Source organism: Sinohyriopsis cumingii, chromosome 18, assembly GCF_028554795.1.
Source record: "Sinohyriopsis cumingii isolate HCF-2022 chromosome 18, ASM2855479v2, whole genome shotgun sequence".
Taxonomy (NCBI): Eukaryota; Metazoa; Mollusca; class Bivalvia; order Unionida; family Unionidae; genus Sinohyriopsis; species Sinohyriopsis cumingii.
Window position 1 is genome coordinate 6,833,920 of NC_142978.1, and position 12,836 is coordinate 6,846,755.

General features: G+C 36.4%; 1 protein-coding gene across 1 annotated transcript; it reads right to left on the reverse strand.

Annotated features, from left to right (window-relative positions):
* Positions 1-241: 241 nt before the first annotated feature.
* Positions 242-11,431, reverse strand: LOC149776026 (uncharacterized). The gene is made up of 2 exons (XM_089941775.1): positions 11,315-11,431; positions 242-4,404 (listed from the first exon to the last, which is right to left on the reverse strand). The coding sequence occupies exon 2, from the start codon at positions 4,357-4,359 to the stop codon at positions 2,746-2,748; it is 1,614 nt and encodes a 537-aa protein (XP_089797901.1). The 5' UTR covers positions 4,360-4,404; positions 11,315-11,431; the 3' UTR covers positions 242-2,745.
* Between the last annotated feature and the right edge of the window lie 1,405 nt (positions 11,432-12,836).

The following is a 12,836-nucleotide window of genomic DNA, read 5'->3' on the forward strand; positions in this document are numbered from 1 at the left end:
TAGTAAATAGTTATAAAATTGTTTAAGTAGCGAATTTAACTCTTCTAACACACATAATTCTATCTGAAAACGTTGTAGAAATCAGAGATTGACGAGTGTTGACTGCAAACAGAAATGAAGTGACCATCGAAATTTGGGTGTAGCATGTTCCTGAAATAGACTAAAAGCGTGCCTAGATCATTGGAATATTTACATTTCAATGCAGAAATAAAAATAGAAAACCAAAAACCCTTACAACTCGTAATTATTAAAATATGTTCTTTAATGATGTTACTCTATAAGTCTGTCGGATACCACCGTTCAGCCATGCTTGTATGTAATCTCCTACCCAAGCAAAGTTCACGGTATCAATCCGCGCAAGAAATGTGTTAACGAAAATCAAAAATGTCTCCCTTTTCATGTGTAAACAGTTAATAATTTGACAAAATAAGCAATCTGAAGCAATATATGTACAAGCTAAATTAGTAATGAGTCTCTGAACCAAAAGTATTTAAAAATTTCCAAACTTCATATCGATGCATTAATTCAGCCGATAATCGCCCTGGCACATTAACGAAGGAAAAAAGAAAAGCTTGCAAATTGACGGTTTTGCTTTAAAATACACAGTTAAGAAACAACGTTTGTTTTTGGGAGTAGATATAAAGAAATATTTTACGCGTGAAGTGGAAACATGCTTATTTTATTCAAGCGATTCTACTCTGGAAATACATAGTGCTCAAAGATAACATTCCAGGAAACAGAGACTTAAATTTATACTGAAATTTCAAATAAGGATATATTCTTGGATTGTATTATTGCGAGTCAACAAAAGAATGTTGGCAAATGACCACTATACGTGGCACCACAGGCACATTAACGCCCTCAGCATTGGATTTAATCTGGATTTCCACTACTTCAATCATGAGAACTGTGTCTGTAATGATAGGATTATTTGGGATTTTATATGTATTACCGTTAATTCCATTTTTCACATTTTCACTTTGTACTCTAGTGATATTCTAGGGCAATAAATCCTTGTTGAATTTTACAAAGCTTGTTGCCTTTCCCTCTTTTCGATTACTTGTTCTAACATCATACAGTTGTAATAGATTACAACATCATTTATTTTATCGCACTGCAACGTATTAAAGGAAACAAACGAACAACTCAACAGCACAGTAAAGATGCGGACAATATTGGATACAAGAAATGACATGGATTATACTGGAAAGAATTCTAAGAAGAAGTCGAACCGCACAGTAAACGACAAGTTATGCTGGACGTACATCACATGTTATATCAAATAAAATTAATGCCATTAAAATGGCAGTATTAGTATTGATCTTGGATTATATATAATGGAGCTCCAGGTGGCGTAAGTATACACTATTCATTTAACACCCCATTGCACAAGTTACACTTATGAACAACGCCCTCTACAACAGCACCGGTCAATAAATGTAAGACTTACACGCCATCTATCGACATATCAACAACTGTGCGAGCTTCATTATAATCTGGATACGCACTATCGGGTGCCATTAACGACTGGCCCTCTTCAACCCCGTATTTATTTCACGACTGCGTCAACCAACATTATGAAAACGATTCAGAAAATATTTTACTTCATTATTTTAACGATTAAATTACACACTCAAAAGTAGAAATCTGGGCCACCATGGGTACTTGTTTCATACTATCTAAAAAATAATTTAAAATAAGACTACTAAAGTTTAAAAGTTGACAACTCAGAAGGGAGCTATAATATTCGTCTTTTAAGAAAGCGAAATCTCAACTTTGGTGTCACTGATCATAAAATTCTTAAAATAATGCCTGATAATACAATGTGCCAGAACATTTATGAGTAGTTTTGAACCTTGATTTCAAAAAGCATTCGTCTCTTCCCAATACGAGTCAGACTGCCCGAGATGGAAAAGGGTCAAGGATGTTTGTTTCTTTCCAAGAGGTAAAAATAGTCACATTATTGATAATAATCCCTTTGTTAATATTTAATACATATTTTAAACAAGGTTAATAAATTGTTGCCTTTCTTCGTATGAGTTAGTTTTACTATAAACAAAAATGTGTCTAGATTGGATTCACCACCAAAATTCAGCACTCGAATGGATACCTACGGACCTAATCACGTGAGGGCAGAAATAACAATTGTTATTGATTATTAAAAGTGACGACGCATGTAGTATGTATAATGGTTACAAAATTAATTTTGTTTTTGTGTAAAATATTAGTGTTGAATGAAACACTGGTACGACGACTACATACAGCAAACTTACATTATATAATTACTATAATTATTTTACATTGTTTGTATTTATTTGCCCCATCATCCACCATCCTAACACACACACACACACGTACGCACGCACACGCACACAAATATACACAAACACAATCAAAAGAATAACCTGACGATCGAATAAAGCTAAACATGTCTCGCAAATATTTTCTTGGATTTCTGCAATCTTACGAATTTCAGTTAGCCTGATACAATCCAAGTTAAAAGTAAACGATATAAAGAATTTAGTAGATTATACAGTTTATTTGTCCTAAGGAGTTGGAATGGCCATATAGTTGGCACAAATACCAACTCAAGGTACGTCTTATTATGCCAATATTAGTCAGTAGATTCCATTCAGATTCCAGCATCACAAAGGCACGCATCATGGTTCATTTGAACAGAAACTATAAAATCAAATTATAACGATATCATTTTTTTCCCACCTATCTAGCCACCTTGCACGTGCCTTACATAGACTGCATGTGCTGATATGTGGGCAAACTATGCGTCGGATTTCCTCTTGATTCAAGGAACATGACCCTCAGCACAATAAGATCCTGCAGCTCTTTTAGTTCGTAATATTCCGCTTCCATGGCCAGTTCTTGCAGCAACTGCGGTGTTTCTGGGAAGGAGTTTACCGCTTTCGGACCATCTCGGAGATAGTTAAGAATGTACCGGAAGTTTGTCCCATCTCGGTCAATAAAGAAGTTTCCGTCCATTTCACGTTTGATTGCGTGACGACCATCAAACATCATGGCCAGCAAGGAGCCTTCAATCTTTGTTAGCGTTACTGTTGATGTCTGATAAATATGGCCTCCGACATTCAGCTGAATTGTCGTCTCTGCCATAGCGTTCTGAGCCTCTATTTTCTTCAGTTCGTTTTCTAGTTGTCTTTTCTTAGCCATGAATTCTCCCAAAGCAGTCTTGTACAGACCAAGTTTGGACTGCAGATCTTTCTCTTTTTCGATCAGGTCGGCTTCCTTGTTAGTTAGTTCTATCTCTTTCTTTTCCACGTCTGACAATTTTATTTCTAGCTCTGACCTCAACAGTTTAATTTCTTCGAGCTTTTCTCCAACGATGTTCCGTGCAGACTGCATAAGATCTTCTTTTAAAGTCCATGCCGTTTCTCCTGCTCCTTGCACATATTTTTCTAGATAGTCATTCAGAACGTCATCCCATTGGTTACGTATCGAGGATATGGTAACTATGCTGCTAAAGTCATCATCAACGTCTTCGAATCCAGTCTGAAGACTTGTCTCTGACTTTGATCCAATTTCAACACCGATTTCTTCCACTGCTAAAACTATACTAAGAATCCTGTCCCCAAACCAAACCTCCGAAAGAGGTTTTCTGATTTCTCCGTAATCAAGTACCGGACTGTATGGAGGAATTTCTAACTGGCGCTCTTCGAGGATTTTCAAAACTGATGGAATATTTTCGACAATTTTGCTCATCAGAATCTGCCTCTGGTCTAGAATGGGCTCAAGAACGATATCGACGCCATTCTCCTGCATGACAAACCAAAGCCGACAGCGCTTGTTGTTACCGATTTTTAGCATCCGTCTTGCTTGCCTGCCAATGTAACTCACGCTATCCCAGGCAAAAACCCGCATTATTGTGGGATGTCCTTCATCGGACGATTCCAGCTCATTTAGTCGGCAGATCCAGATGGGAAGAAAATCAAGGATTCTGTCACAAAGTATATGCTGACTGACTGACAAGGGAAGATAACCTCCATATATCGGACGTCGTCGTAGTTGATGCGAAGAACTTAACCCAAACCAAGATAAGAATATCTTCCACAATGACTCTGATACATATTCATTGTCGTCATCAACTTCCGCCATATAGACTGGTTCCATGCACCTCAAGTCTACAGTCTCTAACAAACTTAAGTGTGCAGACACGTTCTCTGATTTGTCGTTTGATGTTTTGTTCTTATGTGCATATATATGCTCCTTCCAGTCATTGTACCAGGATTTAGCTATGGCGTATTCCCACCAATCACTTGACTGAACCCTCTTTGCTCTAAGGTTCTCTAAAACACGTCTCTGGACAGGCAAAGATGGGGCCGAGGTCATTTTTCGAATTGTATTTCTCACACAGTAACCGAGGTCTGACTGGACCTGTAAATATAAACAAATGGACGAGACGCATTAATCAAGTAATCATTGCTGAAATAGCCTACTTGTAATCTCTGAGGAAAGAAAACCTGGAGTATAGCTACAATATTGTAAATACATAAATATGCTAGAGATACTAATAATGGGCGCATCGCAAAACGATTCCTTTCACCACAATTTGCTTGGCAGGGCTTTAAACATAGGAACTTGTGTTCGGAAATTAGGAAACCATGGTAAGAGGACCAGGCGTAAGGGGCCATAACTCTCCTATAATGTGGAACGATGTAAAGCTAACTTTTTTTTAAAAATCTTCTGAATATAATGATACAAAATAAATTTTAAGATTCGACATTCCTTGCTCACGTTATCCTTTGAAAATCAAAAATAACTAATTCAAATGATAACATGGAATGCTGGAAATTATATTCTTTTAGGACTTGTGAATATCAACATCCATGCTAAATTTGGTAACAACCCCCCCCCCCCCAGTCTTTGGTAACGTAAGGGCGATAGGCAATAAAGGGTCATACCTCTTCTAATTAATAATGTGAATTGCTGGAAATTAACCCCATCAAGTTCTTATTGACATAAATCTGCATGTTAAATATTTGAATGATATCTAACAATCCTTGGAAAGGTAATACTGGGACAAAGAAGGGTCATTACACCTGTAAATGTTGTCATTGACTGTTAGAAATCAAACTCTCTAACCGTACTACCAGTATAACGAGAAGCGAACTAAAATACGGTTGAAAAATTCATTTGTAAATTTATGTTGTGGAAAGAAAATTTTGGAGACTGAGAAATCAGTTGTCACAAATCCGAACCGATATTGTAGAACACTGGAAATCCAACTCATTCATGGTCTCACTAGCCTTTTCTTGGCGTTCCTTTGGGAAAGGTACTTAGCTCCCATCTTTCTCAGATATAGCTAATGATGCGAGTAAAAGGCCGTTAAAACCAACCAAAAAATAAATAAATAATGTCTCGGTAAGATAAATCTGCATGCCAAATTCGGGTACAATATAACAATCCCAACAAAAGTGAGACTACAGAAACCAAAGATACTACAGAAACCAAAGTCAGGAGGACGATCATAAAGGACATAACACATGTACATAATGTAACAGAACCCTGGAAATAAAATTCATTCAAGCTCTCTTTATTTTATACCAAAGTTTTATATTTGTATGAAATTTAACATATCATATTTGTATGAAATTCAACATATCATATTTGTATGAAATTCAACATATCATATTTGTATTAAATTCAATCAACATATCAAATCTGCATGAAATCCAACCAGCACATCGTATCTGTATGGACTCCAACATATCATATTTTTCCTTAGTCCAACATGTCATATTTGTATGAAATCCAACCAGCATATCATATTTGTATGAACTCCAGCATATCATATTTGCATGGACTCCAGCATATCATATTTGTATGGACTCCGGCATATCATATTTGTATGAAATCCAACCAGCATATCATATATGTTTAAAATCCAACGAATCACAGTAAAGCTACGGTGCGGAAACTAAAGGCTGAGGGCGGACTTTGTTTGGCCATAACTTCTGTAATGACATCCTAATGCTGGAACTAAAGTCTTTTAAGGGCGCATGAATATCAAGATGTCTGTCAAAGGTAGATGAAATCCAGAAATTCTTAGTAAAGTTAAGCTTCAGAAACTAAAGTTAGTTGGATAGGAATCTGGAGTCATAACGCATGCAAAGGATGTCATGGAATGCTAGAAATCCAACCTATTAGGGCTTCTTGAAGAAAAAACCGCATTCCAAATCTAGCTGAAGCCTAACAACATTTTGGTAAAAGCTAACATGTGGGAACAAATTTAGGACAGACAAACAAGGCCCATAACTCAACAAACTAAGGACTTGAAAGGATGTAAATCGGACTATTTCTAAGTCTCGTCAAGATAAAGAACCATAAACAATCTGATTAAAATACAACAGTTCCAATTAAAGCTGTCTTTCGGAAACCAAATGTTTGATGGACGGACAGTCTGATGGACGGAAATGATCGTTATAGGGTTCCGCCAATATTATAATGTAAGAGGGTGCTAATAAATAGACAAACAAAGCTTAACATTACTTGGCACAAATACAAACTGAATATTAATTTTAGTCGAAATCCTCAACATTAAAGTTATGCTACAAAAAAAACTACTTTAGATTCAAGGGACATAACAACTTGGCAATCAAACTGATAAAAAGGTCTCCAGTTTTGGTGAAATCCAACTAAAGCTGTTCTGATTAGTTGATTGAGTTACTTTCACGAACGATTACAATTGCTGTGATCAATTATTCCGGTAAAATTCAATTCTGCACCACTATAACTGTTTCACTTGAAACTGCCTTATATTGGGAAAACAAAACATGCCGTGGCAGAACACTGTGCGGACAAATTAAAGCCTGGCACCTTATGAATTAAATATCAATTAGTTAAAAGAAAATCGCAATCGTTAAAGTTTATCAAATACCCAACACTAAATAAAATAATCCTTCGTAAAGCTATGCTCTCGATACTAACAGTCTAACAAATGGAAAGAACACCTGCAAACGACGAAACAGTGCATGCGAACTATTTCACGAACTCAAAAATATAACTATGCATGCTACATTCTGCTACAAACAATCTTCGTTGAAAGTTATGCCGTGGAAAACAAAGTTATAAAAATGGGCAATAATGGGCGACAGTGTGGGACATTGGGCAATAATGGTCGACAATAGCAGCAATGGGAAATTATTACAATGGGTAATAATGTTAAAGAATGGCTAATAAGTTACCTAAATAATAACAATCAACGCTAGAAATGAAACTCATTCAATGTATAGTCAAAATAAGGCTGGGTGCAATACTTTATTAAACTCGAAACAATTCTGGGTGACGTTATGCTGACGAACCCAAATATAGTAGTATGGGAATTCTGATACATAGCACACGTAAATGATCATACGAAACGCTGGACATTTAAGTTATTAAATGTCTTATCAAAAGAAAGCTGCTTGCAAAACGTTATTCATTTCTAACAATTATTCGTTGCAGAAACTAAAGTTAGACAGACAATCCGAGGCTATAACGCGGCTGAAAACTAACCTTGTCCAAGGCCTCGTCTCTAGGAAGCTACAAATTATATTTCGTTGAAATCCAATTTTTCATCTTAAAGTTCCTTTGTAAAACCTAAATCGTTGACAGACGTTAAAAGACGTACTGACGAACGTGATCACTGTAGGGTTCAGCCTATGTTCTAGGTTCGTTATGAAAATGTACGCACAATTTATAGATTAAAATAAACCTAAATTACCTCTCGGAAATGGTCAGACAGACTCAAGTTTTGATGTTATGGAATCATGGATTAATTTCCCAAATGTTTGTCCATTTTATTGAAGGCAATTAAGATAGTTAAACACACACACACACACACACACGCACACACATCACCTTGGGACTTTGCTCGGCTACTGATGCTCTACTAGTTCGATTTTATTTAATATTATAACAGATTAGTATGCAAAAGTGAGTTAATGCTGACATTTGCATATGTGTTAATACTTTAACATATCAAACGTAAAGCCGTTTGCAACATTCCATGTAAAACGACCTGTACATTTAAATAAAATACAACGAAACCCGACAAACAATTTCGGTCCCCAAATTTGAATTTCACACTAAAAAATCCCTCATAAAACCTAAACTCACTTCAACATTGAAACTAAGGCCTGGAATTAGCACCCCCCCCGTGGTCTTGCGTTAAAACACTCTTGCCACACGTAGGGCCAGATTATTTATGGCAAGCAAATATTGATGTGGGCTGATTAGTAAGTCAATGACATAGTAATATCCAAAGGAGACGAGAGGTAACACAAAAATACTCGAAATGCACGCAAACAGGGATATATTAGGGCCGACAAAAGGCTAATCCGATGTTTTTGCACCTCAAAGAAGCGACAGCTTCTAAAACAGATATACATCACTTAGGAAAGAGGTTTATATTTATCAGATGACTGTCTAACCGTGATTCATACTGTTCTTTGTATGCTGACCAAACGAACTTGTTTTTGTTAAAGTTCAATATCCGGGCTTTAATAACCAGGCATGCGGTCCCGATTTGGATACTTTGCCGACGAAGACCAACCAAAACAGTTATCGGAAGGAACTTGCACTGTTCAGTTCATTTTCCGGTAAATGTTAAAACAACAAACAGTTTTCTTAATTGTTTGCTCTCTCTCTTTCTCCCTCCATATAACCGCTTCCCTTATTTTACAATAGCTCACAAAAACTTTTCTGTATCACTATAGTCACGTGGTTAAAACCAATACTTTCACTGTTTCAAATATATGTTATTTTTCTCTTAAAAATTAATGATGGTATCCATGACTATATGCTTTTACGTATACTCCAAACAATATTTTCACATCTTCGATACCCTCAGTAAACCGAAATCCTCTTAAAATTGAAAATTCAAGTTGATATAAAATGTTTTTGGTTTGGAAGGGTTTCAGTGTATAAAGGTACGATGTTCTGAGATAGTTTATTTCAATACACAGTTCGAAATGCTGAATTCAGTGTATTGTTTTATTTCAACACAAATCAAAGACCGTTGTTTTCCATTAAGCGTATTATAGTAGTATGGTATATTTAAGAAAACTGCAGTATAATTTCAAAAATCCCCACAACAAAACAAACAACTTTCTGCACATAAATCAATATATATGCAAGATGTTTTTATATGTAAAAAAAAAACAAAAACAAAACAAGATAGATTCGTACTCATCAATCTCGGAAACACCTGACATTTGTAACCCAACATTGGATACGATGCATTTCCAGAAATTCAAATAGACTGAAGGGATGACTATCTCGATCCAACGATTCCAATAATTCTATATAATACATCGCATCATCTAAAATGTATTTATCTAATTAGCCTAAACACCAAATTCCCGGCTAAAAAAATAGCGTCGGCAATTCAGCGTTTAACTATTTTTTAAACAAATAGTACAGAAAAAAAGTTTTGCTCTTGATCTAATATGATTCCAGAACTTCTTCCAAAGATGACTAACAGTGAATTTTTAACAGTGAATTAAAGTGAATTTTTAAATAAGAAAACAAACACCCTCTTGATTGTCAGCAAGGCAATGTAACAATATCCTATACATCAATGAAAGTAACCATTTAATCAATCAATTACTGATCGCATTGGAAGAGAAACTTTGATATGGCTTTTTCAAACAGTGCAAAGGATCATGTACTCTACAAATGGCCGGACAATATTACTCACGCTCGTCGTGATTGGTTAAACATATTTTTTTCGGGAGAATCAAGGAGATCTCAGAACAAACAGCCACGGGTGATAAAAGTGCGTGGCTGATTGTCGCCCATGGCTTGCAACGATGCGTCTCCATTCACCCACATCTTTATGGCCTATCCTACAGATCAGAAATCTAATGTTGAGCGTGAAGTTGCGAATGCCAGGAACTACTTTTTCATTCGCAACTTCTCGGCCAATCATACGGTAAATTCAATCGTAGAAATAGTCAACATAGAACATACTGCGTCATTTTTGATTGAAAATATATTTCCGACAAACAAAATGTATGATTTTTCTGTAAACCACTAAGGTCAACATAATACCTAGGCCTATTTCTGTCTTACAAAATAACCAAAATAACCGATGTGATCCGAATGCTCTCGTTGTCTGAAGAACGACATAAATTGCATGTCATCTGCAAAACCACCACTTAATTCAACAGGCAACTATCAAATGCAGTAAGCGGACTAGTTGATTTAATATAGGACAGTAATGTTTTATTACAAAGCCAGTGGATACAGGTATTACTAATACGTCATACGTTATCTGTTTCCCTGGCATAAAAGGCCCTACATTCCCCAATCACGTTTAAAGTGGCAGAACTATGCCTCAAAGGTCAGCAACTGCGCGTCTCAGGTCCCTAGCTAACACTGTTTAAAATGTATCCTTCTGCGTTATGTTGACCCAGCTTGACAGATACATAAACATACTGGCTTCCTTACTTCTTATTTATTATCTATAGCTGGTAAACTATGATTCATGCATTGGCAGCTTTCTTGGCCAACTAAGCTAAAACATTTACAGTTAATGAAACAGATAAGCTGGCTGAATACGTGATATATATATATATATATATATATATATATATATATATATATATATATATATATATATATATAGTGTGTGTGTGTGTGTGTGTTGTTATTGTTCTTAACATTTACTGATTGGCCCAAGTAAATATTAGGACTGATGCCATGAATATCATCGATTCGTAGAAGGGAGGTAACCTCTTAGCCAACTACTTTCTCTTTGCTACTTGTTTCAAGTAAGATCTCGTAAAAACGTGTACACCAATCCCGTGACAACTGCTAAAAGTTTACACCTTCCACTTCATATGTTCTTTACTACTACTACTACTAACCCACCTCTAATCCCAATGCTACTGCAGAATACCATACTCTTACAACAACCTTGCCCCCCACCTCAGTACTACCATTTACTATTACAGAATATTACCGTTACAACAACTTTCCCACCCACCCAACTACTACTAATACTACAGTCTACGATCATGTTACAGCAACTTTCAAACCCTACCACTGCTACTACTAGTTTCCTACTACTACTACTACTGCTTCGAGGACGCCTTCAACAATGACGTCAGTAGTCTACATCGTATCTATGTTGTGATCAAAACATACTGAATGAATCGCTATTCCATCGTCATCGTCATCTAGGCCTACGTGAATATACGTCAAGAAGTCTAAGAGGACAGATAAGACCAGGTGGATTGAAAATTGGGTATGTTATGTACAAAGCTACGGAAAAATAATGTGATAAGAAAATATTGTTTACCCTATGTATTTTCCTCTATGAAGTCAGTCGTGTATCTCCAATCTATGTTCGAGAGATTCGATGTATAAATTTGGTCCAGCAAGGCATTACAACATATCCGGAATGCCAAAGTGCAACAAAGGGAGATAACCAAATGTTTTGTACGTTACGAGTTATCTTGTATGAAAATACCATGCGATTATGGCTTTTAATTATAGGAAGAGGCTTTTGTTCGCGCGCACGCGATCGAGAAAGAAAGAGTCAGAAACCAGTACGTTTAAAATCGGAGGTTTTTTTATATTCCTAAATTCAAGAAGTCAAGAGAGAAAACAAGGAATAGAATGAATGGAAAGAAAGTAGAAAGGAAGGATAGTAAAACAAAAAGAAAAATAATTTTACAAATCTTTACCTTTACAGACCAATATCATCGATTCACTCGTAATTTTAGCCTCCTGAGGTGACCACAAGGAATAAAAGTCGGTACCTCATTCTTTTATATATCCCAACACTTTGGTTGACGATATTATGATACATTCCGTATGTTCGTCTGTCCTTCTTTTTGTCACTGCATCGACTCCTAAGCGGCTGTGTAGAAACTCACCAAACTTGGTACATAGATAGACCATCATGTGATCTGGTACCTCTCTAGTTCTTGATCCCCCCCTCCCCACCGTAGTCCAATACGACGGTTCCCGGGAGGATGCCTATCGTCCAGTATAGCAACATAAAATGATTTCAAGCACCTGCAATAACTGGGGCCGGGGGATACGTGATTTTTTTTTTAAATAGTGGCTGGAGTTGGAGGATATGTGTTATGAACGATGAGGATTTACGTGGCGATTTGCCGTGTCTAGTAGATGAAATTTTGCTGTGCTAACCACTCTGTTCCTTAGGGAATGGAATGATACAGATAGAATGAGCTAATGTAAATGAAGTATCTCAGGCACGAGGGGATGAGGTGGTGGGTGGATGGGTGGCAACCAATTTGTGAAAGCTGAAATTTTGCCTAAAGGCCAAAGCAGCCTGTAAATAAATAAGACCAGATAAGAGAAGATAACTTGTTTCCTTTCATCCAACAAAAGGACATGATAAAGACAACACAATTAATAATTATTTAATATAAACCGCTAACATTTAGAATGTTCAAGCATTCGTTCATTCTGGTCTTTCATTCGCCTATCCTTTACAGCACACACATATAGATACCTAAGTTGAACTCTCATTATAATTTTTAGTCTTCAAGAAAAATATCAGCACCAACATTTTTGCATTTTTCGTATGTTAAAAAAGTACTGAAAAACCACTGTCTTGGGTTTTCAAAACGCTTGATACGTAGAAGCATAGAACATCTATGACAAATAGATTTCCAACTGACAGCCTATCAAAAGATCTCGTGGCGGCAGTACGTCATTAGGCAAGAGCACAAGAGGGGAAACCATATTGCGAATATACAGTAAGAATAGACGTCAATAGATTGTGTCTTGTTTGTTCTTATTGTTTTGTGATATCGCTTTGATTTCGATATTTAACACGGAAAAATCGT

What these genes read in the sequence shown, in the direction of transcription:
- LOC149776026 (XM_089941775.1), bottom strand. Translation starts at nt 4,359, where the DNA reads ATGACCTCGGCCCCATCTTTGCCTGTCCAGAGACGTGTTTTAGAGAAC.